Here is a 16,258-nt window from a genome sequence, read left to right on the forward strand (position 1 = left end):
ATACTATGAAAAACTATATGCCAACAAATTGAACAACCTGGAAGAAATGGATAAATTCCTAGACTCGTACAACCTCCCCAAACTGAATCAGGAAGAAATAGAGAATCTGAATAGGCCAATCACAAGCAAAGAAATAGAAACAGTAATCAAAAACCTCCCCAAAAATAAGAGTCCAGGACCAGACGGCTTCTCTGGAGAATTCTACCAAACATTCAATGAAGATTTAATACCTATCCTTCTCAAACTATTCCAGAAAATAGAGGAAGATGGAGCACTCCCTAATACATTCTATGAAGCCAACATCACCCTGATCTGCCAACCTGAGAAGGACAACACAAACAAGGAAAACTACAGGCCAATATCACTGATGAACATACATGCAAAAATCCTCAACAAAATTTTGGCAAACCGAATACAGCAATACATCAAAAAGATTATAAACCATGATCTAGTGGGATTTACACCAGGGACACAGGGATGGTTCAACATCCACAAGTCAATCAACGTGATTCACTACATTAACAAAATGAGAAACAAAACCCACATGATCATCTCAATAGATGCAGAGAAAGCATTCAACAACATCCAACATCCATTTATGATTTTTATCAATAAAATAGGTATAGAAGGAAAGTACCTCAACATAATAAAGGCCATATATGACAAACCCACAGCCAACATCATACTCAATGGACAAAAACTGAAACCCATCCCTCTCAGAACAGGAACAAGATCAGAGTGCCCACTTTCACCACTCTTATTCAACACAGTACTGGAGGGTTTGGCCAGAGCAATTCGGCAGGAAAAAGAAATAAAAGGAATCCAAATAGGCAACGAAGAAGTAAAACTCTTGCTGTTTGCAGACGACGTGATCTTAAATATAGAAAACCCCAAAGAATCCATAGGAAAACTGTTAGAAACAATCAACAACTGCAGCAAAGTTGCAGGGTATAAAATCAACATACAAAAATCAGTAGCATTTCTATATGCTAACAATGAACTAACAGAAAAAGATCTCAAGAACTCAATCCCATTCACAATCACAACAAAAAGAATAAAATACCTTGGGATAAATTTAACCAAGGAAGTGAAGGATCTATACAATGAAAACTACAAGACTTTCTTGAAAGAAATCGACGACGACATAAAGAGATGGAAAGACATTCCATGCACATGGATTGGAAGAATAAACGTAGTTAAAATGTCCATACTACCTAAAGCAATCTACAGATTCAACGCTATCCCAATCAGAATTCCAATGTCATTCTTTACAGAAATTGAACAAAGAATCCTAAAATTCATATGGGGCAACAAAAGACTCCGAATTGCTAAAGCAATCCTGAGAAAGAAGAACAAAGCGGGAGGCATCACAATCCCTGACTTCAAAACATACTACAAAGCTACAGTAATCAAAACAGCATGGTACTGGTACAAAAACAGATGCACAGATCAGTGGAACAGAATTGAAAGCCCAGAAATAAAACCACACATCTATGGACAGCTAATCTTTGACAAAGGAGCTGAGGGCCTACAATGGAGGAGAGAAAGTCTCTTCAACAAATGGTGCTGGGAAAACTGGACAGCCACATGTAAAAGAATGAAAATCAACCATTCTTTTTCACCATTTACTAAAATAAACTCAAAATGGATCAAAGACCTAAAGATTAGACCTGAAACAATAAGTCTTCTAGAAGAGAATATTGGCAGTACACTCTTTGACATCAGCTTCAAAAGAATCTTTTCGGACACCATAACCCCTCACATAAGGGAAACAATAGAAAGAATAAACAAATGGGACTTCATCAGACTAAAGAGCTTCTTCAAGGCAAGGGAAAACAGGATTGAAACAAAAAAACAGCCCACTAATTGGGAAAAATTATTTACAAGTTATTAATCCGACAAATGGTTAATCTCCATAATATACAAAGAACTCACACAACTCAACGATAAAAAATCAAACAACCCAATTACAAAATGGGCAGGGGACATGAACAGACATTTCTCCAAAGAAGATATACAGATGGCCAACAGACCCATGAAAAGATGCTCATCATCACTAATCATCAGGGAAATGCAAATCAAAACTACAATAAGATATCACTTTACACCTGTTAGAATGGCAAAAGTATCCAAAACCAAGAGTGGCAAATGTTGGAGAGGCTGTGGAGAAAAAGGAACCCTCATACACTGTTGGTGGGAATGCAAACTGGTGCAGCCCCCATGGAAAACAGTATGGAGATTCCTCAAAAAGTTAAGAATAGAAATACCTTATGACCCAGCCATCCCACTACTGGGTATCTATCCTAAGAACCTGAAATCAGCCATTCCAAAAGTCCCATGCACCCTTGTGTTCATCGCAGCAGCATTCACAATAGCCAAGTCATGGAACCAACCCAAGTGCCCAGCAACTGATGATTGGATAAAGAAGATACGGTATATATGCACAATGGAATACTACTCAGCCATGAAAAAGACAAAGTCGTCCCATTCACAACAACATGGATAGACCTTGAGGGTATTATGTTGAGTGAAATAAGCCAGACAGAGAAAGATGAACTCTGCATGACTCCAATCATAGGTGGTAGTTAACATATGGACAAAGAGAACCCATCGGTGGTTACCAGGGGAAGGGGGGTGGGGGGAGGGCACTAGGGGTGAAGTGGTGTACCTACAACATGACTGATAATGATGTACAACTGTAATTTCACAAGGTTGTTAACTATCATAACCTTAATACAAAACAAAAGAGTTATTATTTCCTGACATAGGGGGACGATGGGAAGATCAGGTTTCGGATCACGGGGGAAATCCAGAGTTTCAGTCTGGACATGCTAAGCTTGAGATATTTATTGGACACAGATTGAGATGTCAAACAGGTCGTTGAATTTAAAAGCTTGAAGCTCAGGAGTGAAGACAGAGCTTAAAATATAATTTTGGACGTTATTTATATACATTTACTCTAGCCATGTGCCTGGATTAAGAAAAATAAATCTTGGAACTGAGAAGCTATAATACTCAGCAGAATAAAAAGCACAGAACATGGAGAATTGGAAACTGAAAATATTGCCAGTGAAATAAAGAAAAACAAGGAGTGTATGACAGAGAAGCAGCCAGAAAAATAAAACGCTTCAGAAAGGAAGGGGCAATTTTCCTTATAAAATGTTGCTGAAATATAGAATAATTTGAGGACAGACGATTGACCATTTGCCATGGTAATGTGGAGAAGATCTTGAGAAAGACTGATTGTGGGGGAGGCTGGAAATTGAGATGACGGAGGAGATTGAGTTACCAGTAGGAAAATGTCCTACTGAGGTGAGGAGGCTGAAGTGAGATGATTGAGAGGGTTTTGGATATGAGAAAGTCAGGGAACCAAGAGGTTTCGGGTGTTGGACAGTTGTCTACCAGACGCTAAAGCCCCATAATTGACAACAAGAGCAGTGGTAAAGTGGGGAAGAATCAGGTGCTAAAATCTGCGGCAAATGAAAGGATTGGGAGGTCTAGGACCCCTGGAATAAGAGGCAACAATGAGTAGGGTATAGACCTTACAGGCTACATGTGGAGACTGGACTTTACATTAACTGCAATGAGAAGCTTTTAAAACATTGTGCAAAAAAGTGACATGACTTAATTTGTGGTTTAAAAACATTCACTGTGACTACTGCATGGATAATAAACTGGAGATAGCCAAAAATGATGATCCCTGGCCATGTCATCAGCCCTCACAAGAGATCAACCTGCAATTTCCTAAAATGACCAGTCTGTTTGCAGAAAGATTGAAAACGCTAAGTGCTGTATGTTTGCTCTTGACTAACAACAAAGGAAAGCACTGTAACTCTCAGATACAGTGTTTTTCCTCTTACCCTCAAATTGCACACACTTCCAGTCATTTTTTTGGTTTTTTTCCTTATCAACTTACACATTTTTAAGTTGCAGGTCAGTAGTGTTGAGAATAGGCATATTGTATACCATTTTCCAGAACTTCTTTCATCTTGAAACACTGAAACGCCACACCCATTAAACAATTCCCCACTTTCCCCTCTCCCCAACCGGTGGTAACCACCACTCTACTTTCTTTTTCCTGAATTTGACTGGCTATTATGTTTTACAATGACCTCCTATAAAATTTTTCAGGCCAGAAAAGCAATCTCATAAGCCATCCAAGTTCACTGGAAATGGTGTTCCCCATAATTTCAGATACAACCTGAAGACAGTGGAGAGCTGTTTATCTAACAGGCCCAATACTGGAAATTAGTTGCTTTTCAGTTTTGGAAAAATAAGAACATGAATTCTTAAAGCTCTAAACTCATAGCAGATGAACCCTGGAAACACTTGAAGAACACTTGAGAAAGTGTTCAAGGACAGGTAAACCACTGTCCCTGAATGGGCCTTTGCAGTCTCTCTAGACAGTTCCTTCTTCCACTGGGAACACCTGTGTTTCATGGACTAGAAAAATTTGATGGCATGTGCAGCTGCCGCTTGACTCAAAACTTCCCCAAAGCCCCAGAGCCTTCAAAATTTCTGTTCAGTTTCAGCTTCATGCCTCTGTCCACCTGTGGTACATTTTGCCCCAGGGTTTCCAAAGCAAGGGGGTCTGGGCACTATTTGCAACACTCACCATTTTACATAGAGCCTCCTTCTGTCTTGTTGCAGAATGACTACTGGGCTAACATATTATATAAAAGGCAAAACAAAGGTTTATTGCATTAACAATAGGTCCCCACATTCTTGATATAGAGGAAAATGTGTATGCTTATAAAAATACTGCAAAATGCGTGCTAGAGCAGAGGAGGAGACTACCAGGTTGTTATTCTCAGCAGAAAGCTAAGCAATGAATAATGCTTGCGAACTTGCTTTGTTAGACCATTTTATTTGCTCCTAAATGCGAAGTAACGAATAAAGAGAATAGAATATGTGGAGGAGAGAGAGAATGGATTCACATGGCAGAAAAAGGATGGGCTTCAGATGAGTAGAAGCCTTGTCATTCCCAAGAAATCTCATAGGCAAAGAGATCTAAGGAAACAGATACACCCCCAGCCAACATGTTCAGTAAGATCTTTTGCACGTATACCTGCTTTGGGATAGTCTTGCGTTTGGGAGTGGGAATTACAAGAGGAGCTATATCCAGCTCTCTCTCTGATCAATTACATCCCAAAGCGGAGAGATCATCATCACCATGACTGAAAAACTCATACTGGAAGGGATCAGAAAATGACAAGCATGGTCTCAGCTGGCTCTGGAAAATCACCGAAATATCACCCAAGTATCACTGTATACTTGGAATCAGTTCAAGGAACCGGTCCTTGAACTGCTTTGCCATTTGGGAGGACATGCAGTTTGAGGAGCGATGTTTGAGTTAGACAAATGAGGTTTTGGTGTAATAGGTGTTCTTATTAGAGTGAATCAGTCCATCACGTGAAAGAGAGCTCTGAAAGTGAATGTCAGGAAAAGGAATGGAGGTCCTTTCCTGATATTCTTGGACTGACATATTCTTTATGAAGTCTCATGGGTTATTAAGCACTCATGGGTCCTCTGCATGCTAATTTCTTGCGTGAGTTTGAAACTGAGATGTTCTCTAGATGATGACCCGGAGATGATGTGCTATCAAAACTAGAAATAGTCTCAGAAAAACTGAAAACTTGTAAGCTATCTAAGGTGTTTCCAGTGGGAGATATAAATGCTGTATTCTCTAAGTGGATATTCAAGAATACACACAAACACACAGGTCTCCAAAGAGAAAAATGAAGAAGTGAAAAAAGAAGGTTAAAGCCAGATACATCCATAAATGACAGTATTCTTTTCTACAACAAAAATAACAAGAGAAAATATCCAAAGAAACAAAAACAGATGCTTCATTTCATGAGTCATTGAAACCACAGTATATTATCAATACGCATCTTCCAAATGAAGAAAAGGCAGAGAATAATGTGGTTTGACGAGCTGGTGGAATACCTGGATTGCTCCCCCACCCTGCTGGTGCAAATTGCACTCACAGTACCCTCAGAAAGATTGTTGCCTAGAGACTCAGAGTGGCTCAATAACACATTCTTGGACTTTGTTCTCATTCCTTGTTTCACTCTTCGCTAAATATTAACCCGGCTGAGAGTGAGGTCTTGCATATGCGGAAAAAAAAACCCTTGTAGAGTTATAAAACACATGAGTTGTGAATGCCTTCTAAAACCACTCTCAAATTCATCAAGAAAGGATGTTTACTGGCCCAAGCTGTTTCAGCATAAGCTCTGACCTGCTTTTGCCTGATCGATAACCTCTGATGACCCAAGAGTGACCTCTAGGAAGTCAATCTCAAAAACTAAAAGAATAAACATTTAAAAGTATAAGTGAGCAGAGACATCAGCAGCCACACATAGAAAGGTCCTGAGACTGTACAGAACTAGTCCAGGAGGGTCACTAACGAACAAAGAAACTGCAAAACCCACAGCAGTCCCTGGAGGCAGGCGATCCAACCCACTGTTACAACACTACTTTATTTCTAGTGCCCTGTGTTCCTGAACAGATCCTGAGACATGCAAAGAAACAGGAAAATTGACCTAATCATAGGAAAAGAAGTTAGTAGAAACTCTCATGGAGCCCAGGTGGCGAACTTAGCAGACAAAGACTTCGAGACAGTTATTATTAGTATTTCTAACAACTGAAGGTAAGCATGTTTACAGACTCTACGTATGATGAAAATGACTCATGATCTACAGAATACTAAGATGGTAGAAGTGATCAGAAAAAAACAAATAGAGGAGGCCAGCCCAGTGGCGCAGTGGTTAAGTTTGCGTGCTCTGCTTGGGCTGCCTGGAGTTCACCAGTTCAGATCCAGGGTGTGGACCTACGCATTGTTTGGCAAGCCATGCTGTGGCAGGCGTCCCACATCTAAAGTAGAGGAAGATGGGCGTGGATGTTAGCTAAGGGCTAATCTTGCTCAAAAAAAGAAAAGGAAAGGAAAGAAAAGAAAAGAAATTCCAGGCTGGAAGAGTATAAGAACCAGAATAAAAAATATAGTAGACAGTGTAGATCTCAACAACACATTCGAGCCAGTAAAGGAAAGATCTGTGAACTTGAAGACAAATCAGCAGAGATAATCCAACTTAAATAAAAAAGAATTATGAACAGCAGATAGGGCTCCACAGACCTGTGAGGCACCATCAGGCGTGCCAGTGTATATAGAGGTCACATGAGTATATGAAAGAGAAACTGGAAGAAAAAATAGATGAAAAAATAATGACAAAAAGCTTCCATAATTTGATGAAAAACATTAACCTACTCATTCAATAAGCTCCACGAATTCCAAGAAGTATAATACAACAAAATGGGCACCTACATTAATCATGGTCCATTTGTGGAGAGGCAAGATGGGTATAAAATAGAGCAAGCTACTTAGGGCGATGTTTCCTGAGGCCTAACTGCAGGGTGACTGGAATCCTCCCGCCTCCCTCTCTCCCCTGCTTTCTCAGGCTTTAGTGGCTTGAGTCTGGCCCGCCTTTTCTAAATAGCTAAAGATACCTTGACTTACTTTCACTTTCAGGTTCGGTTTTATGCTCCAGTTCCTTTCTCAGAATGGTGAACACCTTCATTTTATTTCCGGCTTCTATAAATTAGAAGAAGAGCAGGCAGAGGAAACAGAGCAAGGCTGAGTTTTTGAACAGATCAGCAGTGCTGTGGAGCAGGTATGTTCATTTACAAACTTTCTTTTACATGCACGTTAGGTTTGGGCTTAAAACCCTTGATTTCTGAGGTAAAAGTGGGATGAGAAGAGGAATTGGGAGTAAGGCCACTGTGAGAGCAGCAGCAAGTGGAGAGGAAAGAAAGCTGATGGAGAGGTTAGGGTCTCCTCCTGGCTCTTTACAAGGGCAAGGAGGCATTTTTCTCTGTGACCTCAGCTTTCCTCATAGTGCCATGCAGGAGGATCGTCTAATCAATAGTTCTCAACTCTGGCTGCATCCTGAGATGCAGAGATCCTACAGTCCTGAGATTTTAGGAAGTACTGATGATTGCCTCTCTTTCTCTCATCTGATTTAATGATTTGGAAGGGTGGTGGGGGCATCAGTATTGGTTTAAAGACTTCCCAGGTGATTCTAATACGTGGCCCAGTTTGAGAACCCTGGATGGAAGACTACCTCCCAAAGTTCTCGCATCTACAAAGGCCTCTGTGACTCGACTCAGGGAGGTTAATATGCACTGATTTGTTTAACCAAATCCCGTGGACACCTATGACAACATGGTGAAATGTGGCTAAAGGTAAATTCTGAGATCTCAACAAAATGTTCAGAAGTGCTTCTCTCTTTGTATTCAAACTGATTTTCAAAAGGGGAGGCTCAGATCTCTTGAAAGAACCTCCCTGATCAAATGACACCCCTTCACAGAAACGGTTGTTTGTGGATACAGAGAACAAATAGTCTTCATCTAGTTGACAGACTGTTATCATCAGAAATGATAGTTTCTTATTTATCTATTAGTCACACTTATTTAGAGATCACCAGAGTGAGGGCTTTTAAAATCCCCGTCTAGGAAGGATTTTAGTACCTCTATGTTAACCTTTAACAGTTCAAAATAAGTCTATCGTCAAAATTGAGTCTTTGCATAGCCGAGTTTCTCGTACGAATGTGAGACTCACCAGTGACTCTTGTGAGAGTCACACAGAGATTCTTGGGTGTGGGAATCTGGGGGGTTAACACCCACTCCAGGTGATTCTCATGAACATCCAATTTTAAAAACCACTTCTGAACAGGGGAGAACACTGCTTTGTTAGTTGAAATTAAGCTCATGGCTTATTCACAGCTGAGACACCACAGGTCTCATTTTCAAAAATGGCATTTGCAGTACAAGTCATATCTTCTAACAGTGCCCCGAATCTTCTCTCTGAAGAAGAGGCTACAAGTGCAGAGATTGTAACGTGGCTTTGAGGGGCTCCTTCTCCTCATTCCCCAAAGTCTGAAGAATCCGACAGTGGGTGGTTGAACAGGGGCAAAGCATCTCAGCCGATTATTGTTTTGTTCTGATGAAAAGCTAATTTATATGCTCGTGTCTCTGTAACATAGTTCTTGCAGAATGCAATGAAATAAACTGTCCAATGGGCCAATTGGTCATTGTGTTATTGTAGATTAATCTTGATCTAATTCAGGAAACATTTATTGAAAGCTTGTTTTGTACAGGACACTGTGCTAAGACGAAAGCTTGCAACACCTCATTTAAAACTCCAAATAACCCTTCAGGTAGAAGCAATTATTTTAAGCATAATAATTACTGAAAACGTGATGTAGGTCAAATCTTTGCTAAGGTCACATGAGCAGTCAACTGTACACCTGGAAAATTTTCAATGCAAAAGATACATCTTAAATGTGCAAGATTTAAAACCTAACTTTGGAAACATTTCAACTTAATGTTGTTTACATATTCTTGCAGGAAAAATATAGAGATTTCCCAGAGAACCATTTAAATAAAATAACCAAGTAGTTGCCTGGATACCTGTAAAATAATTGTAATGTTAATCTTAATTATATGAAAACAAATTTTGTTTTGAAAAAACGGTTCTGAATTACAGAAAAAATATAAGGTTATAATGACATCCTATATAACTTTAACTGAGATTCACCCTGTGGCAACATTTTGTGACACTTGCATTCTCTGTGTTTGAACAGATGTATACTTTCTTCTATTTACTTCCTTATTCTGATTATTATTTGGCAAGTAAGTAGCAGAGACCATGACCCTTCACCACAAAATACTTCAGCACATATCTCCTGAGATCCTATTCTGCCTTATTGGAAAGGAGCTGCCTTCTTTGGCTCTCCCTCCTTCCCAGCTCCTTTCTCCGGCTCTGGGTCCTATTCTATCACTCAGGTAAACCTGTGCTCAGTCAGGTCATCCTTGGCCTCCTTGCTGACAATTGCTGTGAATTCTCTGGGTATTTAATATCAGTGATCTCTTCTCTCTTCTGGATGCTCAGCTCTGTCTTCCACGCCTCTGAAACCTTATGCTCCCCCAGGACCATCACCCCTTAGATTTCCCCAAGGCTTTTCTTCTTTTGTCTTCTTAAGCTGAATTAAGTCATCTCAACACACGATTCAGTTACCCATATCACTCACATAGACCTCTTTCCTCAGGATGATTTCCATTTAACGAATGTTGACTGAGTGCATTCTGTGAGCCCAGCCTGGGGTCTAAGCAGAGAACAAGATAGACACGGCACTTGTACCCCTAATCTTAGACTTTAGTGGAGATAATAACAAGTGTGATAAACCATAAACTGTAATCCACGTTAGATTGTCTGTCATCTTCCTAATTTGAGAGGGTTACTACAAAACATTGGTAACTGTCCCCTAGTGTCCATTCTACCCTTCTCCTACACTCATAGTGCCCCTACTTGTTTGCCATGCACACGGTTTCCCAGAATAACGATGGCAATTCCAACCTCTCTTGTGGTTGTGTACAATAATGTGAATAATTTAAGAAGGAACTTGTTTTATGCAGATGCGATAGTTCTGAAAAGAGAGGCCTATCTTTCTCCCCTTCCCCACTCTCTGGTTAGAATACAAATATGATGGCACATCATCTCACATCCTGGGCTGCCCCTTATAGACGGCTGAGCATATGGCAGAAAGGTTCTGAGCCTTCAATCCTTTAAGAAACGAAACCACCATACCATCCCTGGACCACTAACCTTGAAATTTATGAGAGAGAGGATTAAATGTAAATCATTTATGAGCCATTTTTTTCTGTTTGTCACAGCTAAGCCTAATCCTAACTGATGCAGTTACCTTAGTATCTCCTTGAGGGCAGAGACTACAGCTCATTTAACTTTTTATCCGAGGACACAAGTGTTACCAGCTACAAACACAGGTTCTTTTACCCATCACACGAGAGAGAGACCAAAATGAAAACAGGAATGCCAGGCTTATGGCAAGGAAAGAGTTTTATCTGAAGGCAGCCAGACAAGGAGATGGGACTTACTTAGAACTCAGTTCCACCTCCTCAAAGGAGAAGAGGCAGGGGGTCTTATTTGAGTTTTCAGGTGTGTGGGGGGAGGCTGTGGCCTTGCAGGTCAGTGCTTTCCCACCAGCCTGCGTTTGGCCTCGTGAGGCTGCTTTCAGGCAGGAGGATGGTGAGATAAGGGAATCCGCAGGGGAGTATCCTTGGTCGTCTGCCTCTATGGTGGATGGTGGATTCTGGTGTCAGGAAAGTGAGGAGATGGGGTCTGGGAAGCTTCAGCTTCTTGATATTCTCTGGATATCAGGTTCCCTGTAAGAAAACTTCAAAGGACCTGTAACTAGCCAAAACGTTAGCGTGAGGCCACCTGGGCTCTAACAATTTGTAACTTCTATTTGCCTTGTGAAGTTCAGAGATACAAATGTTTAAAAAAACGATCTTTACATATGAATGCAACTTAGAGAAGCAGGAGAAGGGGATGAGTGCTTTTGGTTTCAGCCCCATATATGCTGGGTTCAATGTAGGGGAACTGATATCAGGGCTGGGATCACAAGCACAGTTTGTGGTGCATAGTAGGTGCTCAAGAGATGTGTTGGAATAAGCAAAAGGCCATAATAAATAGGACTGGATAACAAGCAATGAAATAAGGAGAAGGATATGTCTCATAAACCTGAGGTGAACTGGAGCCCCTGGGGAAGCACTAGCTGTGCTAGGAGACAGCCAGGTCTGCAAAACGCTGAGTGTCTATGGGGTGAGGGCTGGAGTCTGAAGAAAAAGGAGGGGCCCATCAGGTCGTAGTAATATATTAGAAGAAATATTTTTGGGATAGGAGAGTCCGTAGAAATGCCCTGGAAGTTACTGATCAAGGAGTATGGGGTAATCCTTGTTTTGGGGAAAGATTATTTTGCCTGGTAATTGCGTGCAAAGCATAGAAGACTAACGCAGACCTTCCAGATTTGAAATCCAGGGTCTACCACTTATTCACTATGTGCTTTGGGCAAATCCCTTGGACTTTCTGAGCCCCATTGATCTCATTTGCAAAGCGGGTACAATAAGCCTACTTTGCAGGGTCTCGTAAGTATCACTGAGGACAGGGATGGAAGCACACACAGGGGAGCTAGCAAATTTTGTACTCTTGATGCATACTTGAATATTATTATTTTATGGAAGTAAAACATTGGGACTGGTGATACCCTGTATCTCATCCCTAGCTTCATCAAATAGTGGGGGAATAATGAAGGCAGCAGCCTGAAGACGGCCAACACTAGCCTGCATTTCGTGCCACAGAAAAGTACAGAAGTGGTGACATATGTGTGCTTTGGATAAGTCTGAGGCCAGAGAATGACTTTGTGATCTTATTCTACTGTGAGACTCTTCTGGGTTTGCAAGTTATCACTGCGTCCAAGGAGACATCCTGTATGATAAGTGCTCTTCTCAGTGAGCACCCAAAGCATAGATAAACATATCTATATTTATATTTATATATTTATTCATATATATAAAGCTTGCCTCACTTGGTGACCTCTTATCTATTTTATTATTTTTATTTATTTTTAAATTTATTTTTCTTGAGATATAATTGACTTCTAACATTGTGTAAGTTTAAGGCATAAAACGTGCTGATCTGATACATTTTTATGTTGCAATATGATTACCACCACAGCATTAGCTAACATCTCTGTCATGTCATGTGATTATCATTATTTGGTGGTGGTGACATTAAGATTTGGTCTGTTAGCAACTTTAAGTTTATAATACAGTTTTGTTGTCTGTCATCACTTTACTGAGCATTAGATCTCCAGGACTTATTTACCTACTAGTTGCAAGTTTGTAACCTTGCACCACATACCCTAACTCCCCCACCCCCAGCCTCTGGTAACCACCATTCTACTCTGTGTTTTATGAGTTCAGCTTTTTTTAGATTCCACATATAAGTGATGTCATACAGTATTTTTCTGACTTATCTCAATTAGCATAATGCCCTCCAGGTCCAGGAATGTTGTGGCAAATGGCAGCATTTCCTTCTTTCTCATGGCTGAATAAGATTCCATCGTATGTATGCACCACATCTTTGTGCTTTCATCTACCAACAGACACTTAGGTTGTTTCCACATCTTGGCTGTTGTGAATAATGCTGCCATGACATGGGATTGCATCTCTCTCCTCAGTATCCTATTTTCATTTTCTTTGGACATATCCAGAGGTGGAATTGCTTGAGCATAATGTTTCTCTATTTTCAGTTTTGTGAGGAAGCTCCATAGCGTTTTCCACAGTGGCAGAACGTATTGACATTCCCCCCAAAAGTGCACAAGGCTTCCTTTAGCCCCACATCTTCACCAACACTTATCTCTTGTCTTCTTGATAATAGCCACCTCAATAGGTGTAAGGCGATATCACATTGTGGTTTGGATTGACATCTCTCGGATGATTAGTGACGTTGAGCATCTTTTCATGTACCTGCTGGCAATTTGGATATCTTACTGGGAAAAACGGCCATTGTACAGAGTTCATTGACCTCCCCGCCTTCCAAGGACACTGGGCCTGGGCCCTACACGAAGGAATGTGTCTGGGCTCGGGGCCAAAGATGGCCACTTTGGCCCTGACTCTAAGGCACAAGTTACAAAGAATATGTCCTGTGTCATGTTCCTTGTCTGGGCTGGCCACCCCCACAGGCACCTGACAGGACTTTAGAAACATCCCATCCGAGGGAACAAAAAAGATAGAAGCACCCCATCCGTGGGAACAAGAAGAAATAACTCAAAGTATCCAAATGTCTGAAACCCTGAGTCAGAACCTAGAGAAACCTTAGGATAAAAGGGAGTCACAGGCATAGAACAATTGCAAGTCTCGCTGAGGAAAGGACGCTTCGCCTCAGACCCGGACAATCGGCCCTGCCACCCGCCGTATAAACTCTTGTAGATGTTGAAAGTACCGATTTGTTGTTCCCTTTTATCCCTGCTCCTCGTTCTGTGTCCCTTCATCAATAAACTTTGATTCCTTCAACAACCGAGTGGCCTTGGCGGTACCTGTCATTCCTTGGCCTCTGCGGCTGCGGCAACAGCCATTTAGTCCCTCAGCCCATTTTTTAATTGGATTCATTGTTTTTTGGGTTATTGAGTTGTATGATTGCCTATGTTATTTTTATTATGCTTTGCTGGGAAATTCTTTTTCCAGAATATACCAGAGCATGTCAGCTGAAGGAAGATGCTTAACTTTTTTAAGTGTAGTGACCTGGAGAACCATAGAAGAAAGAATGACTAGGAAGGAAATCACTAATTTAGTAGGAGGAGATGGCATTTCCAAAGTTTCATGCTGCGTAAGGTTCCTTAAAAATCATTTTCTAATTGTAGTTTCTAATTTTGAATCTCATTGATCCCCTAAATGTTCTGTTGCATTAAGGGCTGGAGATTCCGGTGGTGACCTTGGTGGATGCCTTCAACAGTGGTGTAAGTCCTTGTTTGGAGGACGTGGTGACACCTCTGTCCTAGCCTGAGAATTCAACAGCTCTGCTGAGAGAAGTTCCCACAAAAATGGTCCGAATTCAGCCAATCATGGGCCACGAGAAAGGCTTCATGGAGCGCTCCTTCCAATTTGACAAGCTGGAGTTAAGGAATATGTACACGGTAATTTGTCTTGATACTTGATTCTTCGTGTTAAGTCTTTGATGTAGAGGCCGCCTTATTGGCCATAGATTCTTTACTATTCATAGTAGAAGGATCCTAATTCTTCTGAGTAAGAGAGTTCCAAATGACTGTATTACACTATTTTATCTTCCTTTCCTCCAAACTCAGGCACTTTATCTGGAAATCTGGCTAACCTCTGAAGCAAAGTCAGAACAGACACTCTGATGTCCTCCTTGACTGAATACTCGCAAAGTCTCCCTATGTGCTTGGAACACAAGTTATTCTGAGCTGGTTGCTTTTTCTGTGCACTCTCTCTCGTTCGTAGCAACTCAAGTTTCTCTGGGAAGCTTCTCTTTATTTCGCTTTTGGTCGTATTACTGTTAATGATAACCTGTGGATAGAATCACAGGACACTACAGCTGCAAATTATATAATATAACCCAAAACTTCACAAGGAAGGCCCAGGGAGTTAAGAAACTTATCAACAGTCTTAAATAGAGTATTTTTTCTCTGAGGTGTTAGTAATTCAAGTTTCTTTTAACACTTTTATTGAGATGTAGTTCACACACCATAAATTTCATGCATTTAAAATGTACCAGTGATACAAATGTACAAATGGAAACATACAATGGTTTCCCATGGGAAAGGTGATCTAGGAAATCTTCCCGGCAGAGGAGTGAGAGGTAATTTGGAATGATTGGAACACATTATCCAGGGTGGTATGTTACAGGAGGAGCAGCAAGCAGAAAAACAGCACGTGAAAAATATGAAAGCGCCTAAGATTAAGTGTTTGTAAAATTACACGCTCTTCTGACTGGTGGCACAGAGCATGGGTGGTGGGAACAGCACTGGCAGAGGAGGCTGGAACGGGAGGGAGGTAGGCAGGAGCTTCAAAACTTTACTCGTAGGCAGTGGGAAGCAACCGGGGAATGTTAATCAGGATGGATCTTTTTTCAGAATGTTTCAATGGAAGTTCAGGTTTGATCTGCCTGATGTGTTTTGCCTCCTGTGTCCTCCAGGACTTATTGAAGATGAAGGAGGAAGCAGAGGTGTGCTTCCTGAGGAAAGACAAGCTCCCCAGTTATGCCGAAGAGCGGTTAGCAGGTATGGGGAGGGCTCAGCTCACAGTGGGGTGGGTAGGTTCCTGCAATGCCATCTGAGAGCTCTTGACAGGAAGACCTTCCAGAAGCAAGGAGCTTCCTCTCTTTGTGTGAACACACTCTGCTCTGTCTGAAAGGAAGGCAAGTTGTGGTTGTGCATCCAGCACAGGCAGCCAGGGCCTTTCCTCTCACATTCTCAGACCTGCTGTTGATGGGTGGTCACCAGGTGACTTCAGACATTTGCATCTGCCTTTTCAAGAGAGTTTGACCTCTGAGAAAGTGGAGGGTTGGGGGATGCGGGTTGGAGCTCTCAGGCCTGACTGTTGTTCTCTTTGCTGTCTAAAATCTTCCTGGAGCAGAAGAGCGGGCCAAAAGAGAGGAAGCTGAGAGGGAAAAGGAGCTTCTTGAGCAAAAGTGTAAAGAGCTGCAGCAAAAATTGGACAATCAAGAAAGAGTCCTCAAGCAACTCCAAGCTGAAATGGAAGAGAGGATGAGAAATGAACTGAGAGAGCGGGATGAGAAGATTCAGAAGCTTGAGGTAAGCCTGGCCAGGGTCTGGGCAGTGACTGGGGAACAAAGCTCTGGAACCTCAGGAAGGGATGGGTG

General features: G+C 41.4%; 1 protein-coding gene across 1 annotated transcript; it reads left to right on the top strand.

Moving 5' to 3' along the window:
• Window positions 1–7,518: 7,518 nt before the first annotated feature.
• LOC124233640 (guanylate-binding protein 4-like) lies at window positions 7,519–16,190 on the top strand (the record flags this gene model as incomplete). The annotated part of the gene is made up of 4 exons (XM_046650780.1): window positions 7,519–7,670; window positions 14,329–14,552; window positions 15,572–15,656; window positions 16,012–16,190. Coding segments are annotated over exons 2-4 (357 nt in total), but the record flags the coding sequence as incomplete, so codon positions are not given.
• Window positions 16,191–16,258: the final 68 nt, after the last annotated feature.

The sequence above is a fragment of the Equus quagga genome, unplaced genomic scaffold (assembly GCF_021613505.1).
Source record: "Equus quagga isolate Etosha38 unplaced genomic scaffold, UCLA_HA_Equagga_1.0 208357_RagTag, whole genome shotgun sequence".
NCBI lineage: Eukaryota > Metazoa > Chordata > Mammalia > Perissodactyla > Equidae > Equus > Equus quagga.